The following is a 20,238-nucleotide window of genomic DNA, read 5'->3' as shown; positions in this document are numbered from 1 at the left end:
AATACTGTTTGGGGTTTTTTTTAAAATCAATATCAAGTTGACTGTAAGCCTGTAACAATTTGTGGAAGCTCCACTGGGCAGAGGGGAGTAGGAAAAGATACATACAGTATAATGAAAGGCTACTTTAAGAGGAATTCTTATGTATATTGTTGCTGGTGCAAGCCACACTACTACTGCAGTGTTTCCCAACCAGTGTGCCTCCAGATGTTTTGGGACTACAACTCCCATCATCCCTAGCTAGCAAGACCAGTGGTCAGGAATGATGGGAGTTGTAGTCCCAAAACATCTGGAGGCACACTGGTTGAGAAACACTGTACTACTGCAGGCCAGCATAGTTGAGTTCAGCTACAGATGACTGCTGACAATGATCATGTCAAAGTAGTACTACTTTCCTTAATAAGTCTAAACTTTATTGCAGAGTTTGCATTGCATGTTTATAACAGTACGCAGGTGTATAAAAGGGATAAAAGGTATAAAAAGGATAAAAAGTATAAAAGGGATGCGGGTGGCCCTGTGGGTTAAACCACAGAGCCTAGGGCTTGCTGATCAGAAGGTCAGCGGTTCGAATCCCCGCGACGGGGTGAGCTCCTGTTGCTCGGTCCCAGCTCCTGCCAACCTAGCAGTTTGAAAGCACGGCAAAGTGCAAGTAGATAAATAAGTACCGCTACAGCGGGAAGGTAAACGGCGTTTCCGTGTGCTGCTCTGGTTCGCCAGAAGCGGCTTTGTCATGCTAGCCACGTGACCTGGAAGCTGTACGCCAATAACGCAAGATGAGCGTCGTAACCCCAGAGTCGGTCACGACTGGACCTAATGGTCAGGTCTCCCTTAAAAGGTAAAGGGAGGGAGCCGGCGTATAGCTACCAGGTCATGTGGCCAGCATGACAAAGCCGCTTCTGGCAAACCAGAGCAGCACATGGAAACGCCATTTATCTTCCCGCTGCAGCGGTTCCTATTTATCTACTTGCATTTTGATGTGCTTTCGAACTGCTAGGTTGGCAGGAGCTGGGACCAAGCAACGGGAGCTCACCCCATCACAGGGATTCGAACTGCCGACCTTCTGATCAGCAAGCCCTAGGCTCAGTGGTTTAACCACAGTGCCACCTGGGTCCCTTCCCTTTACCTTTACCTTACATTTAAAAAAAATAAGTTTCAGTCTTGTTTTATCTACTGGCATTATCATTCTGAAGACACTGGCTAAAATTCAAGGCATTTAATAGTCCTCTATATGCAGCATTGTTTTATGCACCATTCAGCTACATGTTTATAGACTGAAATCATTATGTGATAGCAGCACACACAGAGTTGACCCAATTCCAAAGCAAAAAGACTCTGGAGTGGTAGACTAGGTCTGAAACTTAATACCTGGGCCTGTCTGTAACACTGAGGTCACTGACTTTCAAATACACTCGAGGCAGGTAATACAAGTTTCTTCAAGCAAGAGGTTTGCTTGCTACTACACAACACCAACGCTTTTGTTGATACTCACAAAATGTAAGATGGGAAACTAATCAACTGTAATGCAACAATCCTATACACACTTACCTAGAAATAAACCTAATCAAACTAAGGTGGCTTACTCTTCAGCAGACATGTACATGACTGCACTATAAACCTATTTACTTGAAAGAAAATCCCAGTGTGTTCAACAGAACTTATTTCACAGTAAATAGACTTAGGACAGCCGAGCAAGAAGCGCAGGATTGTGCCTGGGAAACATGTTCCCGGTGCTGCAAAAATAAAGCTACCAAGTCATATCAATATCAATATTGCTGGTCCTGCAAGCACTGAAAGACAGATACTACACTCTGCTGGAGAGTTTTAGATCTCGTGGAATATGTCGTTCTTCAGACACTGAAAGTGGACTCACGTCTCACACTCAGTTTTCCATTCATCCTTTTCTCTAATCCAAACAAGATTATAAACCCCATACAGTTCTAACTTGGTGTAGATAGCTGCATTCTCAAGTGTTTAGTGATCACAGCAGTTGAATTATTTGAGGTGATAGTGTTCGAGGTGTGGTAGTCATTGGAGTCAGAAACGTATGGATTTCTGCTTCAAAAAGAGTTTGGGAAATAACATGGTCAAGGCGGAGGTGTAGCTAAAGCCATGGTGTAATTCAGACATCCCCAAACTGCAGCCCTCCAGATGTTTTGGCCTACAACTCTCATGATCCCTAGCTAAGAGGACCAGTGGTCAGGGATGATGGGAATTGTAGTCCAAAACATCTGGAGGGCCGAGGTTTGGGGGTGCCTGGTGTAATTTTTTTTGTCAATAAACCCCCACTGTGCAGATAGACAAGGATACAGGTCCCTGAAATCAAGTGTAAGGTACAATAATAATACTAGGGCGACAAAGGGGGGAGGGGGGGGAGAATCGGTTTCAAAAGGACATAGCACAAGTCTCAAGATTTTGGGGTGGGCACATCACTAGAGGGTTCGTTGAATGCTGCGTGTATAGCACAGGTCATCCACAGGAAACTGTGTCTGTGCCAGAATCCAAAATTTAGGCTTTCCAGGAGATGAAGGTGATATGGGTTGTCAGCAAGGGAAACCTCAGGACAAAAGATAAGTGAGGTGAGAATACACCATTATATGTCAGCTGTTCTAAGTGCTTACCATTTCCAGTGGGCTACTCAAGCATGAATGATGAAATGAGGCACCAATTTTCACTTACGGCACTTGGTTTAGGCCATGTAGGCTAGAGTCCCCAGCATTTCAAAGGTGCTGGCCTAGTGGAGAGAGACCAATGTGGAATGTGAGAACCCTCTTCATCTGTTCCTCAGCTGTGGATATCACAACGTTAGAACAGAGATTCCTCAACACAACCAGGGTTGATCTTTTGAAGAGCAGAGACTAGCAAAGTGTGCTGATTGGAGCCAGGCTCCTCCAAGCCATATGGACTCTGGCTTGGCCACTACTAAAGGGTGCAAGGCTTCTTAAATTGTGCTGGCCTGTCCACTAAACTGGTCCACTATAGCAGCTTCATTCCAGGCTATATCCAGAAGGTGCAAGGAGATGGCATATTCCATCACGGTTGCAGTCAGCAGATGCATTGGTTAGGGAACTTCCCTGGCCTTAGGATTATCAAAAGTTTACAAACGTTCACTAACACACTCTGCACCATTTCCCCAGAGAAGGCCAAGTAGCATGTAACCTGGGGTCATTCATCTTGTAGCCCCTTCAGTACAAACAAACCAATCATTGGGAAAAATTCAGGCCAATGTTCCATGTAAATCAGGAACTTAGCCAAGTAAACTGAGAAATCCACAAGCAGACATGAGGGTGACTGTTGATTATCCCCAGAAACTGGCATTCTGCAATAGGCTGCCTCTAATCCTGAAAGCATTTTTGCTCAATATACACATAAAATTCCAAGCTTTGAAAAGTATTCCAAATTCAAAGTTGAACTCAGGTTAATATTATGCTACATATGGACTGGAAGCACAGTCCAGAGTTGGTGGATTTCCCCATTCAGTTTAATGCTCGGAAACAGTGCATATACTGAATTTCTGCGTGTGAGCAAAGAAGTCTCAGCACTGCTGATAACACTTCTTATTGGACCTCACCCCCAAAGGCACACTTCTCTATTATTTCCCATGACAGACCGATGCCAAAAGACCAGCCTGACATTATAACCCATTTCCGTATTTTATCTTACTAGCTTTGGAATCTGCTTGGTGCTATTATCAGCTGAGCAGCAACCCCTTAAGGTTGCCACATCTATCTAAGCACTATTTAGATTTCTAATATGTTTCATCCCCAAATTTCAGTATGGACAGTTTAAGATTGTGGGGTTTTTTCCACAATCTTTATTATATTTATTATATTTTGCCACACACCCTTTAAAAAGAGTGTGTGTGTAATATATAAATAAAAGCATGCGAACACAAAGAAGGTATATATTCAACTTAAGAAAACACTGAATTGCTGAATTAGAACTCATTACCAAGCTTAAAACCATGGAGCCACCTGGGATGAATAAAGACATTGGATTCTTATCTCATTATGCATGATCAAGCTTTCTTTAGCGGCCTCAGCCCTTGCTTGCCCCCCCCCCCAGGACTAATTGCAGTCATCAGCGGTCGTTAACAGGTTTACCACAGGTTTACCATTCCCATCAGCCCATCACCCATTCCCACCCACCCCCACCACCCTCTGTATATATATAAGGGTCTGACAATTCTGTTTCAAGTGTATCTGAAGAAGTGTGCATGCACACGAAAGCTCATACCAAAATAAAAACTTAGTTGGTCTTTAAGGTGCTACTGAAGGAATTTTTTTATTTTGTTAAGAAAACACAACTTAAGATATGCTTTTGTTCACATACTAAATAACATATATGTTAAATACAGAAGGTAATACATTATTTCCTTAACATACCATACCAGCCCAATCAGAAAATAGTTTGAGAAAGTTGTCTTAAGAACACCTAGAGACTACTCAGTGTTTAATATGCTATCAGATGCTTCCTTGACTAACTATTGAAGAGAATGCATGTAAAAAAGTTTTCTTTCAAGTTAATTCTATCCAAGCCCAGATTAGGACATGTCAGCACCATGCATATTCTTGGCACAAATAGAGACCTTCCTTGCACTATCCATTAAGCGCTGACACTTAGACCTGTTAACAATTTCCTGTGAGTATTCATTTGGAGATTATTTCACAAATTCCAGTGCAAGATTAATCTATTTCCAACTAGTTAACAATGAAGAAGCTAAATATTTCATTTATTCATATTATCTCAAAGTAGTTTTCCAAATTTATGCCAGTCAGTTAGGATCACTGAGCATCATGTAAACAAGTAAAGAGAATTGCTTTCATTTCAAGCTTCAAGCAAATGCATACAATAAAAAATGTTTGAGAGTACCCAATTCAAGACAGTGCTAGATAGTAATAAAATCGCATGCATATGTTAAGGAGTAAAACATTAAACAAGTCAAATTTCCCAACTTGCCTTTTGACAGTTCCAAAACCCATGCATGAATCCAGAACAACTTTCTGCCCCAAGTCTGGTCAGTAAAGAAATTGAGGTTAACCTTTAATTTTTAATGTCACCTGCAGCCAGTGATTGCTTTTTCTAATGCAAGTGACAGATAAACAGAAAAACACTCCCAAGATGATACACAAAGCACCACACACCATAAGTGCATTTTTATTTTTATACCAACTCAATTTCTCAAATGGATAACCAATGTTCCTACTAATTTACATTAGGAATTGAGTGAGGCATGAAAATTGTTCTGATGCACAGGCACACTAATTCACTGTATAGGGTGTAGAATTCCTATTGCAACTCTAAGCAATACAAAATAAATTTAAAACCGAAGAACTTCCATCTTCCATTTACCAGTGGAATTATGAGTGTCTTCAGAAGTAGTAGACAACAATAATGATGAGAGGAGAAAACAGGACTTTTAAGTACCACAGCACAAAACATTACTTAAAAGTCACCCAAAATTGTTTTTATGAAAAAATTATCTGAAGGGCTCAAATCAACTTAGCTGGTGTTTAAAATAATCCATAGTGGTTTCAACAACCATGTGGTGGACCAAAGTTGTGGACTTAACATGGCTAAACACAAAACTGCAAAAAGTTGTCCAAGGATAGACATGGTAGCATTTCCAAGCAATACTTTTGCTGATAGAATTAGAATAAAGTGAAAGATCTCTGAAAGGATTAGGGGCAGCTTTGGGACATCCCATTCCTAAGTGCCCTCCTATACTGGATGGTACTGTATTGTTATACAGTACCATCCAGCTTTTTATTCTGTGCAGTGATAGAAAGGAAAATTGGTGCCACTGTGGTCCATTTTTGTGCATTAAGCAACCAATGGATGCTTCAGGGTACAGTTTTTTTGTCCAGAAATTTGAGTGATCCAGAGCTCCACTAGGTCTCCTATATATACTTTATGGTGAGTACCTGTTTGGTGTTGCCTGTCTTAGTGACTTGTATTCTTTCTCTTTCTTGCAAGCCTCTGGTGTGAAGAGCTGTGAGGTCAAAACATCTCTGACTCATAGACGAGTGTAACTGAGATAGATGATTGATAAATGGATAGATGGATGATAGGTAGGTAGGTAGGTAGATGATAGATTTTTCTTTCTCCCTCAAATACAATATTGGTGTGAGGTTGCTGGGGGTTTTTGGAGGGGGGTGCAGGAAGCCTGTATGCCAGAGTCCCTTCTAATTCCTGGCTCCAACAAGCATTCAATTGCTGGAATAGGCAGGCAAGTTTCTTAGTAATGGCCTGAGTATGGGTCGTTAAGGTAACAAAGGAAGTGGACCGGTGCCAGATAGAAAATGGGTGTCCCCCCTCCTTCAACTGTGTGTTAATTAGAAAGACAAAACTCAGAGTTGAGGTGTGTTAGCTAGAAGCTGAAAGCAGGCTGGGCAGCTGAGAGACAGAGGCATGCCTGCTAAAATCTAAGGCCTGCTGGAATTTAAGGCTGTGGCCACTGGGAGAAGCAAGACCTTCTTGGGGTGTTAATGCTGTGAGCCTGTCCATTGTAGTCTCAAGTTGTATATATGTGTAAATAAACCAAATATCATAAAGACCACCACAGTCTCCACTGTGCCTCATTTCCAAAAGGAAACATGAACCCTATGTAAGTGTCTGAAACCCCTGGAATCTCGCACCACTCAGAGATTGGGGTGGCGTGAAACAATATAAGAGCACAGAGTGTGAGAAAAACTATTGTGTCCAATGAGATTAATCTGGCATGGGAGAAAGCACAGCAAGCTTTGTAAAACAAAAATCAGAAACAGGACAAATTAACATATGTGGCAGTTCTAAAGCAATTCAAGATTAGTGGGCTTAGTTTTTTCATGAACTTGGTTCTGTGTTCAATAAACCTGTGAAGCCTGATGTTAAGATGGCTGTGCTTTGAAGATGGAACACTTTGCACTCAGCATTGGAGCTCGTTGAAGCTTTTTCCCATAACTAAACCACTTGGAAGAGAATTCCATAAGGAGTAGACACTACTGAAAAGGCCCTCTTTCACATACTCCCCTAAGGAATTCACTGGGGCAGAACCAGCTATGTACCCATCCATATTTATGTTCTGCTGATTTCTGTACTAGTGGCTCAATGTGAGAATTCTGATCTCACTTATCCTGTTGAGAAATCTAACTGCTTTATGACTTCACACTTCCGTCCAGCTACCATAAGAAAGAAGGAAGGAAGAGGTATCTTTTTCCTGCTGAAGTTATATGTAAACACAGCACCTGCCGGAACTTCAGCTTTTGAACAGTCTATTATTTATATGACAGAATGAAGATCTAAAAACATGAAATACACCCTTAAATTATTCACTTACTCTTTTTTGAAAGAAAAGATGTCAATCTAACACTAAGAGACTTCAAGAAGATTTCTAAAGGTTTCAAGAAAATTGCCTTATTTATCAAAACTTTATTCCCTACATCAGTTCATTAAATACTGTTGCTGAGCGTTAAGGTCAAACAGTGTCAACCAATTATTGTTGTGGAAAAATACTACTCAAAACAAACAATGTAGACACAAAATTATTTTAATAGGCTGGCTGAGTACTATTTATCCAAAGTATATTTCAACCATAAAAGAATATTTTAAAGATTTCACTTATAATGCTATTTTATCAAAGCAGCATTAAATATGACTTTTATTTGTCTGTTTAAATGCCAAGGTAACTATCAACTATACCCGACTGAATACTCAGCTGTAGCCTCTTTTGTTTAGTTTTTTTTTCTGAAAATAGGTAACAAATATTAAATGATCCAAAATGTACTAATTTTAAAAGTGTTTTAATACATTTTCAAATTAAGCACTATATTAATATGATAGCTTGTGTTATAATTAAAGAGATACATTTAAAGAGATGCATAAAACAGATGGGTGTTTGACAAACCTGCACTTTTTCCTAATATAAACAACATTAGAGTTTTCTGTTCTCCTACTGCCTTACAGCATGTTGCTTACCATACATAAAACATACAAATGCAAAAAGTAATTCAACAGTAATAATAGTGAAGCAGTGATTAAACTTCACATCACTAATTGGTCTAGTGAATGCATACTTAGTCATATTCTAGAATTATTCCAGCATTCTCAGAAATAGAATAACTATTGGATCTGTTTGGATTTGGATTCAAAATCAGGTGACATATGAATAACACCATATGCCTTAGAATATACAATCTTACATGTATGTAAACCTAATGAAATAATAACTTATGAAATACAGACAAAGTATAGGATCATTTAGGACATGTTGTATTTCCCCTCTTAGTTCTTCAGTAACATCTTCTTACTTCTTCCCTAGTATCCATACACAATGGAAATTAGTTCCCAATAATAAAAGGACGCCTGGTTTTTGTGCATTTTGTTTAGCACGATGTCACAATTGGGCCTTTAGTGTGGTGGCAGCTGCCCTTTGGATCTCCCTGTTATGGCATACGAGACAGGGACTTTATTGTATTTTTTGTGCATGTTAAAAATTATCTCTTTCAACAAGCATTCTAGTATCCTTATCCTAGCTGGCTTATGTTTTGGAGTTGAACTGGTTTTCTCTATGTGCTTTAAGCTGATATTATATTTATAACTGTTTTTCAAATTTCTTTATATATGTATCTCTTTTACATATGCGATTATACTGTAAATCGCTTTAGGGTGCCTTATAGGAAGCAATTTATAAAAGAAATAAATAAGTGAATAGTTATTTGACTGAAAAAGGATCACTGGTATCTATCCAAGAATGGCGCTAAAGATTCCCTTTTTCCTGTAAAAGGAAAAAAAAACACTGCTTTACATAGATCACTAAACCCCAATGGATAGATTTATCCTATAGCAAGAGATATATAGGTGGATACAAATAAAAGGAACAGACTAGAGGCGTGTAGAGTAAACTTTTTATAATTATAGCTGGGAACACAATTTGTTAAAGGAAGTGTACTGTACAATTAAATTTGAAATTTTAGCAAGATGCCCTGAGGCTGTCTCGCAGCTGTCAAGAACTGGTAACACTCATGTTCTTCTTATGAGGCAGCTACAATAGCACTTCAAGACACCTTTCCTGTAGTCAACTTGACTCTGAATGAGAGGAAGTAAGTAGGTGGGGGGGGGGGGGTAGAATAGGTGAGACTTTTCTCTCTCCTTCCATTCACATAAGGCCTCCATAGGATTCAATGCAGGCTTTCTCAGCATCTCTCCCACACAATCCTTCTTATCAGTTTTGAAATAATCTATAGAGGAACTTCCCCAGGTTACTCTAGCTGGAGAGATTACTCAAGCAGTAATCAGAGAGCAGGTCTCCTTGGTAAGAACACCCTAGCTTTGCAATGTCCTCCTAGAAACCCATGAGGCATAGGTATCAGTGAAATGATTTGTCCCTGTCTTACTATTTCTCTTATAGTGTATTATTGCTGCTTTTGTTGGGTTAGATCTGGACTTAGTAATGACTGTATGTCAAACTTAATTCTCATTTATTTCAATGGGTATAATCCAAGCATGACTAAGTTTGGATCCAAACCAATTTTTACTTTTGTAATGGGATTGCTGCTTCTGTCTTCTGTTGCTAATGGGGGGGGGGAGCAGCAACATACTTCCCCCTGCTCTAAAACAGAATTTGAGCAGGTTCCATTTAAGGATACTTGTGGACTTTTGTTCTCTGTGCCTAGCACATATATTTACATTGATAAAATAACATTATTCTCAAAAGTTCATTTGGACAGTTACATCTTTTGCTACAAATCACTCCACCAACATATACACTGAAAACAAGCAGTTAATTCCAGAGGAAAGCAACAAAATGTACTATGCACGCAGTGTAGTAATAGACAGAGAGAATTCTACTAGCATATGACATCCACTATGCCATTATCATAATAAATGGAGAAAGTACCGGTAGGTCCAATTCTGTCAACAGTAAGGTATGAAAGAAAGCAGCTTCATCAGAATGACAAATATGTCATTCCTAAACAAAAACAGGTCATGCTGACATTCAAAATCTACAAGTTAACATTTTCCCTTCCATTTAGTTGTCCCTTTCTCTTAAAAAAAATGAAAGAAAAGATAAACACATATATTTTAACTAAAAAGATTCTTAGGCTACACTTCAATGCTCACTTACCTGAGAGTAACTTAATGAAACTTATTTCTGATCTGACATGCATAGGATTGCACTGTTAATTAAGCCCTTGATTATTCTTTAAGACAGACAATTTTCAATGGTCCATGTGGAAATAAACTTTGCTTTCTTCAATTCTATCAAAATTCTTACAATACTAAGAAATTTCTAATGCTTATAGAAACCTATAGCATACCAGGCATACAGTTTAAATTTGTTTTAACTGACATGTATACTAAATCTCATGGGAATAGCATTATACATCTGGTAGCACACATGAGCTGCAAATTAATTGTATCATATTAAAGATACCATAAAGGTACAATGCCCACTAAATGTTTAAGCTTTTATAAAACATTTCCAATGTAAAGCGTCTTCTTCATGCTTTTTGTATTCATCAGTTAGTTTCTACTCTGATGTAAAGTGGACCAACAAACCGAAGATAAAAGCATACAAACGATTTGGCACAGAAGAGAGCTATTATTGGTGCTCAGGAAGGCCCAACTACCACAAGTGAAAGGTGTGGTTCTTTTTCAATGAGAACATACGACTTCTGACCCATTGTGCCTCTTTAAAGCATACAAATTTTATTTATTTGTGACAGCAAACAGGATTCTTTCTGTAACTGAACTGTGACAAAAACTCTCTTCCCACAGAAATTTGTGCATGTTCACTACTGGCTGTCCTTCAAAAATTACTGTCAGAGTGCTTGTAGCCCCCATTGTCTTATGATATTAAGTATTTTTGCCTTTTGATCAATTTAATTGCTTAGTGATTTTCATAGACTACTTTATTTCTAATGGATTTGTTATGAAACACTCTAGTTTAATTTGAATCAAATGTTCATACAAGTGTTTTAGAGAACCCTTACTACACAGTACTCCAAATGCCTTTGAACAAGTTTATTTGCCAACCTTGCCAACTTCCTCCTCCTGAACTGCTTTCCTAGCGTAGGAAGGAAAGATAAAAGTTGGAGGAGAAAGGAAAAAAATGGGCTACGTTTTGAAAATCGGGGGGGGGGGGGTCTTTTTCTGGAGGAAAGCTGCTCAGGTGCCCCTCATCCTGAGAACAACTTCCATATGAATATGTATGACACGTTAAGTGTGACAATGTACAGATTGTACAGGGATAGGCAATCTATAGCCCAGCCTCCAAATGTTGTGAGACTACAGCTGCCATCATACCCAATACTACAATGCTGATGGGAGTTGGAACCCAACAGTAACTGGAGTTTCCAGAGAAGTTTCCTTCTCTGGAAGAGAAGAGGAGCAAGGTAAGGTACTCCCATAATGGGACAGAGAATAAAGCAAACAGGTAGTGAGCAAATGATGTATAAAGAAAAGAAAACAAGTCGCTTAGGAAAGAAATTGTGGAAGATGCAGGTATCAGGGGAACCTGGGTTATGATCAGCACTGGGAGGAGAAATGAGAGAAATGAAATAAGAGAGGAAGATTATGGAAAGTAGAGGCAAAGAGAAGGTGAGACAGTCCATTTTCAGGACAACGTTAAGATGAACACTCACTATTTGACACTAGAAAACACTTGAAAGTACTTCTTCCAACTTAATGAATTCCATGCAACCAAAAAAAATAAAGCAGAGCAAAGCACATGACACAAGAGTGAATAAGCAGCCCTATTTACAGTTCAGGCTGCTGCCTTGTTTCTATCTTTCTCCATTTACAGAATACTTTAACAGTAAGGTACTTTATGTATTTTTAACTGATATCAGATAAATAAAAGTTTTATCTGAGGTTTTACTTAATGTACTGTAAAGAAGCTGTTGACAATACGTTTATCAGTAAAGGAATTTCAACCTTGCCCTGAGGGTGGCTTAATTTGGTGAAAATTTAGAATAATGTCATACACATTTCCCAAACAGATGCTAGGAGACTCTTAAAAGATACCCAGCTCAATCAGAAGTTATATTAAAGTTCCATCTGGAAATGCGTTTTTCTGTAGCTTCCACTACAATTACCCAAGTCACTAATGTCAGGTGTTAAGCATCATACAACATACTAGCTTTAGAGATTGAGCTAGCATAGCTCCTATGGACTCCTCATAAACTCACACATTAAGTGTTGTTTTTAAAACAGGGGTGGGGAACCTTTTTCCAGCGACATTCCCTGATGGGCAACCTTCCGTGCTCACAAGCCAGAGGTGGTTAGGACCAGAGAGCGAGCAATGGATATAGCTCTTATATTTGCTCAGTAGGTTATATTTTGTTGTTGTTTAATCGTTTAGTCATGTCCGACTCTTTGTGACCCCGTGGACCAGAGCACGCCAGGCACTCCTGTCTTCCACTGCCTCCCGCAGCTTGGTCAAACTCATGTTCGTAGCTTTGAGAACACTGTCCAACCATCTTGTCCTCTGTCATCCCCTTCTCCTTGTGCCCTCAATCTTTCCCAACATCAGGGTCTTTTCCAGGGAGTCTTCCAAAGTATTGGAGCCTCAGCTTCAGAATCTGTCCTTCCAGTGAGCACTCAGGGCTGATTTCCTTAAGAATGGATAGGTTTGATCTTCTTGCAGTCCATGGGTTACATTTTAGTCTTACGCAAGTTACAAGATTTCTACAAACCACACCTATCTATCCAGACATGATAGTGGCATTATCACAGCTCAGTGACGCATTCCAGCTATGCAAAAGCACCTGAGGAGGGCAGAGTCCACCCTCCCCACCATTTTAAAGCATCAGTCACAATATGTGGGCTGCTGCTGCTACAAGTATTGACATCTTTATTAAGTACTGCTTGGGTCCAAGATACCTTAAGAACCAATTGAGCCTTTATATTCCAACTCAGTAACTAAGATCATCCAGAGGAGCACTGCCACTTGTCCCTTGTTTTGCAGAGGCTCAACTGTTGAGCACTTAGTGGAACACTCTTCCAGTCAAGATTCAGCAGGCGTCCTTGCTTCTGATTTTCAGACATCTATTGAAGCCCTTTCTATGCTGATAGGCCTTTGCAGCTGTTTAATTGGCCAGTCACTTTACTGATTATTTGTACTCTTTTTAATGGTGTTGTCGTTTATTGTTGTATACCGCCCTGATACTTTATGATATGGCAGTATAGAAATGTTTCTATTAATAAATAAGTAGTCTAGAGTGATGACCTGATATAAACAAGGTGAATCATATCTATAATCAAAATAACAAGCATTTTCCTTTCTTCTTGTGAGGCACCACAGGCCTCCAAACCTGCTCCGCAGCATGGGCCTGTTTTGCTTCCTTATATGTCACTTGGGAGGGCAGACCTGAAGGCGGAACTGCATGTATTACATACAAGACAGAAGCTGTGGCTGGGGAGTAAAGCGATGGTTCTCGTGATTCAGAACCAGGTAACTCTAAAGGATAACACTTAGATTCAACTCCCAGGACTGTTTTTGTTTTCTGTGTTTCACACACTGGTCCTACAAAACAATATTCTGTGTGACACAAATTATGACATGTTGATTTTCACAGTATCTGGAGAAGCTGCCATGCTCAAAATACCATACAAAAAGTATGGGAGGGGGAAAACAGGTGCATATGCAATATATCAGATGGCAACCAAAAATCCCCCCCCCCACAGAGCTAGTCAAGTGGGGGGAAGTATCATCTCTCTCATTTCATCTATTTCCAACTAAGGTTGGCTGAATGGGAGTTAGTGATATGAAGGAACTTCAGAAGAACAGCATCACCAGCACAGTACGCATTTGGAGTAGAAGACAGGTCTGCAACTATCCACTGACTTGTAGAAAACTATGCTTTGCATGAGGCAAAAATTGAAGTGTGTCATGTGGCAAACATTTGCAGTCATTACACAATTAAGTGACTAGCAGCAGCATCTTTTCTTAAGCAAAATCGCAATCTGACAATATGAAATCTATACAGGATTGAATTGAATTTTTTATTAACAGGACTTGTTTCCTCTGTATTTCACATGGGGGAAACTCCATGGCTCTTTTTATCTATGGTGCAAAAATAAACTTAATTGATTAGCTAATGGCAAAACCATTCATTCCAAATACAATCAACATACACACAATTAAGGAGAACTAAATGAAAGGTTGCATACTTCAGTTTGTTTATTAAAGGGATTGTCAAAGATGTCCCACCTTCGTACAGTATCCCCTTCTGAGTAGAACTGTATCTGGACAAAACTACTGCCTGCTTTAGGTATAAGAGCTCTAAGGACTTGTGTAAAATGGCTGCTTCTCTGACTTCAGCATAATCTGGTTTAGTGCAAGTAACCTAGATTGCGGTTATCAAGAAAATATGTGGTCTTAAATAGATGCTCCTGAATTAGCCCACTCCTGAGTGGAACTACAGAAAACTATTGATTAACAGCTAGCAGCTTCCTGAATTGTATAGTGCCTCGTCCATATACCATACATGCTCTAAAAAGACAGCTTCAAAAATAAAGGCAGCGAGGACAAACAGCACTTCTTCCTTTAACCTGTAAGAAGTTTAGATAAACTTGCCTTTGATAATCGACTGAACAAGCTGCACTGCCAGCATCAAGGGATGGTGTAGGGGTATCTAGCAGGTGCTGCAGTTTATCACAAAACCGTCTAAAATAATTGGAAGTGACAACCAGCACTACCACAAATGATTTATTAGTCTTTCACTCAGCTTTTCAGCTTCCTCGGGGCCAGAATAAATAATTTACCAACTCTGTATCTTCCAATCATTAATTCTTCCCTGTGCTTCCAAACTACATTTAACTCTGCTGGGTTCAGTGGAATTAAAAAACACAATATGAAGACACTCCCCCCTCCAAACCATCCCCAAGTATAGTATTATCCAGCTGCATCTAAATGTAAAAACGTAATTTGAAACAAATTCAGTGTTAGGAGAGCAGTCAGAATATCTGGGTACAAAGACTGTCAGAGAATCTGTAGAATAAAAAAAAGTTGAGGAACTGAAATGGAAGGGCAGTAGAGGTAGGAAAACTATTTGTAAATTACTAAACTGTTGTTATATCTCAGGTGCAAGCCGATTAGCAACCTCACCTCCAATCCATGAACATAAAGCCAGTATTAAGATTAGAAAAGCTCATTTTATATTCATGCAAACAGATACCCTCTGTCAAATGGCATTAGCTTTTAATGTAAATATTCATTTAAATAACTGTTATGTGCTTCAGTCAAAAAAGGTTCCAACTACAATCAAAAGACATGACAAAGATTGGGATGGAGAAGGAAATAAGCAAACTCAGGTACAATTTCTTCTAATGATCAGCTTGGATGAAAAAGTTCCAGAAGAGAAGGAACCAAAAGTTGCTGGTCTCTTAGCTGTGTCAGTGGAGAGTCCTGCATCCCCTCTTTCCTCCTCCACTGCAGTGTAACGTAATGGCTGCAGCCAGCTGCCAATTGATGCAGGAAGGAGCCTGGCTTCACAGCAGAACCAGCAGCCCTGATTCTCCACAGTTCTTCTTCCTTCTGACATATCAGGTGCTGCGAAGTTGACAAAGCAGTGAAATGGACTTAAAGTGCACAACATGGAGCAGTCATTTTTCCTCCAACTAACTCCAACACATTTATGATTAATTGCACCAAGGTTTCTAAAAATGACCTCTGTATTTGAAGCAAAAGGAACAAACAGAATATTCTACCAAGCAGAACCCCAGCTTAGAAGACAAGACTGTACTATGAACATTGCATGATTCAATTTAGAACATGAGGTACCACATTCCCATTATGTAGCGAAAAACACACAGAAGACTAAATCACACCCTAAATCCATTTTTGATGTAAGCTGGTTGTGCGTCTCATTAAATCAGCATCTATGATTAAAACAGAAATCATTTTTGGTACATAATGTATTGCATTGTTAAAGCAGCATCTGTTTATAGCATAGGATAACATATTTTTCAGATACAAGGAAAAGAAGCAGGCAAGGATAATAAAGACACAATCCAGACTTTGATTATATAAAACTATATTTTCTGTTAAATGTACTAAAGGGGTTAATAACATTAATGTGCTAATATTTTGCATTCTTATAAGAAGCTTCAAGCTGTTGGAAATATTCTGAAGAATTTCATGGTACTAACAGCTTTCTTTTAAGTCCTATGGGACTGAGACAACTCAAACTTTAAGTGCTTAGAAGAAAAGCACTGTAAAGCTATGAAGGCTAATCAATAGGGCTTTCACCAAATGATAATATAGTTTGAAATGAAATAAATTATCCATAACAAAAATGCCTCCGCCTTTTTTCTCATTAATATCAATACAGCAGGGAAAAAATAAGACTACATACATTCCCCCAACCCCTACAATGTAGGAATCACTAGTCTTACTCTTTGGCGATCACTCGTAGCCAAGTAAAATTGTCTTCAATGAAAACGGTCTTAATAGTGAGTTCAAATGTGACTGTGGATGCCTATTCTGGATCCACATGTCCTTCCACAGTGGGGACACCATTCTAAGATATTTTGGAAGCGGCAATCCTATGTGGCTTTGAGATGTTTTGTGACTCATGATGAAATAGGAATGGGAAGGAAACCTCTATGAAGTCTCTCAGCCCCACCCACTTCACAGGGTGTTTGTTGTGGGGGAGGAGGGGAAAGGAGATTGTTGGCCGCTTTGAGACTCCTTCGGGTAGTGATAAAGTGGGATATCAAATCCAAACTCCTCGTCCTCTTCTTCGGAATATGGGGTCTCATGTATTCAGCTGGTATCCCTGTTAACCAAGTCCACGGAAAGGCTTTAAACTAAAATAATCAAAAGCACAATCCTAACCAGGTCTACTCACAAGTAAATCCTATTGAATTCAATAGGACTTACTCCCTGGTAAGTGAAGTTAAGATTGCAGCCTGAATATTTTAAAAGCCAAATTCCAACATTCCAATACATCCCAGAAGAAACATAACCCAAGACAGGCAATACAAATTAGTGATACCGTATTGGTCCGAATATAAGCCACACCTTTAAAATTCAAAGGGGAAAAAGAAAAACGACAATACCCAAATATAAGCCACTCCCTTAAAATTCCACAGGCACTCACACCCATTCCGTTTTACCGTATGTCTGTTTCAGCAGCGATATCGTAAAAGCCAATTTTTGTAAGGTGACGAATTTAAGCTACACTTTAACTTTTCATGGTCAGAATTTTTTTTTGGGGGGGGGGGGGAGTGAGGCTTATATTCAGGCCAATATGGTAGATGGATTTATCTGGTTCCATTTCCCTCACAGAATAGCAGTGCCCCATTTTCTGCTCTGTCTTCTGGTTTTGAGAATTTCTTTAACTAATTTCAAAATTTTTATGTATTTATTGTATATCTTGCCTCTTCTAAAAGCAGCTCAGGGCACTGTCCACAGCTCCACGCCACATTTCATTCTCATATCAACTCTCTGAGGTAAGAGCACTCCTTTTAGGAAGAAAGCTATTCTGCAAAATTGCTTTGCTGGTTTCACTTTCTAACTTAGGTCACCATCCACACCATTTAAAGCACTCTTATACCACTTTTACAGACAGTGAACCTAACCATTTCAATTGTGATGTTAATTTAAAGGCAGTATGTGAACTGAAGAAGCACCTCTAGTGATTATTTCAAGACATTACACATCTGCAATATGATAGATCAGGATTGCTGATGACATCCCATTTTTTTGCTGTCCTGTGGAAAACTACTTGGTTTTACTTCCTGCTATTTGCACCAAAATCTGTGGTCAGTGCCATCCCCATGCCCATCTCCCCTGCAAAAAACCAAACAAACATGCAAGAAAGTTCAGTAAGATATTTTGGAATCCTCATGTCAGTAAGTATCCTCTAAAGATGGTCATGTCAGATGGTATCAAATTTTTTTTGCATAGCCAATGAAGCACATTATCAATGAATGACTCAACTCCCTAAATTTTTCAATGATGTGACAGATGCTCATGATTTGATCATATGTGCTTGTCCTTCTCTGAAATGGTCAGGATGTGGTGGGATTTCTGCTATCATTTGCTTCACACAATATTAGAGTCATCATAAAATTGGTAATGACATGAAGTACGAGAGACCTTAGCTCTTATTGTCGGGCACCACAACTAATACTGCAAATATAATGGATTTAGTAGATAAGCAAATTCCCAAAAGGTCTCTTAGAAATGTAACAAATACATGAATCTAAAACGAATTGTACAGAGTGCAAGCAATTCATGATTAAATGTTGTTCTCAAGCTTCACTGATCTCCTTAATACAGTGTGAACCTCACTAATTCATACTACCTATAATTAATTTTTATTACTTTAGGTTTCTAAATATTAATGTCCATTTGTACTATGGGTGGTTAACATTCCTGACTCACAGATTCTACACAGTGCCAAAGAAAAAAACTAACAGGAGATGCTACACTGGGTGGCTGGATTTAGTTTGGAAACAAAGTACGCCAAGAGAAACCCAAGAAGGAAATATACGTGAATTTTCTGAAACATGACCAACCAGTAATTCATGAGAGAGAGACAGAGGGTGAGGTGAAAGAATAAAAATATACAAATATTAAAAATAGAATGATTAGAATAATCTTGTATACATTATCTAGACTGTTGGATTTTCTTAACATTTTCACATGCACATAAAACGTCAGATTTCAGCAGCTAATATTGTTCATGTAATCAAGACTACATACACCATGTAGTACAAGTACTGTTACTGCTTTCAAAAGAGTTTATTATGCCATCATATCATCAACCAACCTAGACTGCCAGGACTATGTCCTTAAGATGACAAATATTATGCTCATTGTTTCTTCTTAACTTGACATGCTTCCTTAACATTCTCCTCCTGAGACTCTTCAATCAAGAATAAATGTTTACTGTTATTTACTTCTTCCGCTTTTTAAACTAGGGGCTTTTTAAACTAGGGACAGATCTTAAGTTTCGTACATGCCATTAACAGGAGGATTTCCACCATCACCCCTTTTCAAACACCTCATCCATTCTCTGTCATTCCACAGAATATGTGCAATGTTTGCCACCAACCCCCAAAACATTCCATAGAATTTACGTAACTCAGGAGTAGTAGGTACTGCATTAGCATCACCTGTTTTAATTCTAACATGTAAAAGGCACCTTTCAATTCTTAATGCAGCATTGCTGCAATGACTGTCAGCTCAAAGGCTTGTTGATTGACAAAAAATGCTGTCTGGTGACTTTTCTTGTAAATGAGCAGAACCATCTATTTTAACTTTCATTCTACAAATCCTATGCCCCACGTATTCAGCAATACTGTATTCATATTGTTTCTCTGGCATATCCTCCAGCATTATGTATTTTAATATACACGTGAAATTTTAGTTTGAAAGGAAACTGGGGACAACTACCCTGCCAAAGACAACCAGCTCATTAGGAAAATAAAGACAAATTTCAGTATAGCAAGAAGAAACGCTGTCTGGTGCCAAGCATACTTTCTTATCCACAAAGCAGATGAGGAAGATCCGAGAGGCCGCCAAATTCCACATTAGCCAACCTTCGGCTGCAGATATGCAGTTCTAACTATTAACAAAATCACAAGGAACTAGACCAAGCAACTCATTAGACCTTAGCATCCTCTGATGCTTCAAACTGTGCAGACCCACACCTTCTGCAATGACATTATTACACTACTTTGGCACTGTTGGTCTATAACATGGACAGTGCCTTAAAATGTCTTTTTTTCTTATCCTACTTTTCTTGCTTTTTGAAACTGTATTTTACATTATTTTCATTTGCTGTTTCCCTCCACCCTTTGCTGCATTATTTCCTGGTTCCATTTCAATCTTCATGGCTGCTACTTCAAGGTTTCTGCTAATAAATTTCCATCTTCCTCTTCCTCTTGCTATCCCTGTGTGCTCCCCAAGATCCTATCAGGTCTACTATTTGCTGAATCTTTCCCATTCTCCATTACAATTATGTTGCTTCTCATTTCTGTTTACTTCACTGGACCACGCTTTCCTCTTGGATTCTACCTAAGCTTCTGTTGCATTGAATCCAAAAGTTCCCTTTGCTCCATTGGAGGAAGACTCCTTTCCTTAGAAAAAGAGAATCTCTGGATCTGACCCATTTAACTTTTAAGTGTACTGAATGCCTGCTCTGGTGGCCATTATTTATTTAGGGTCAGAGGGTCCAACTCAAACCTCTTCTAGCTCAAGCTTAATAGAATTCAAAATATAGCAGATACACATAGACAAGAGAGCCT

The 20,238-nt window shown here is 39.0% G+C and overlaps 1 protein-coding gene across 14 annotated transcripts in view; it reads right to left on the bottom strand.

Annotated features, from left to right (window-relative positions):
- The window catches only part of TBC1D5 (TBC1 domain family member 5), a 247,358-nt gene that overhangs the window by 208,249 nt on the left and 18,871 nt on the right, over window positions 1-20,238 (bottom strand). For 9 of the 14 annotated variants that reach the window (XM_060280677.1, XM_060280676.1, XM_035130405.2 and 6 more), the window contains exon 3: window positions 15,296-15,529. The exons of the other annotated variants lie outside the window; for them this stretch is intronic. In XM_060280677.1, the coding sequence (XP_060136660.1) occupies window positions 15,296-15,521 (226 nt within the window). In that variant the 5' untranslated portion in view covers window positions 15,522-15,529. The remainder of the gene's footprint in view (window positions 1-15,295; window positions 15,530-20,238) is intronic. 14 annotated transcript variants of the gene reach the window in all.

Source organism: Zootoca vivipara, chromosome 12 (assembly GCF_963506605.1).
Source record: "Zootoca vivipara chromosome 12, rZooViv1.1, whole genome shotgun sequence".
NCBI lineage: Eukaryota > Metazoa > Chordata > Lepidosauria > Squamata > Lacertidae > Zootoca > Zootoca vivipara.
The sequence above is the reverse complement of the archived record's forward strand: the minus strand, read 5'-3'. Positions and strand labels throughout refer to the sequence as shown.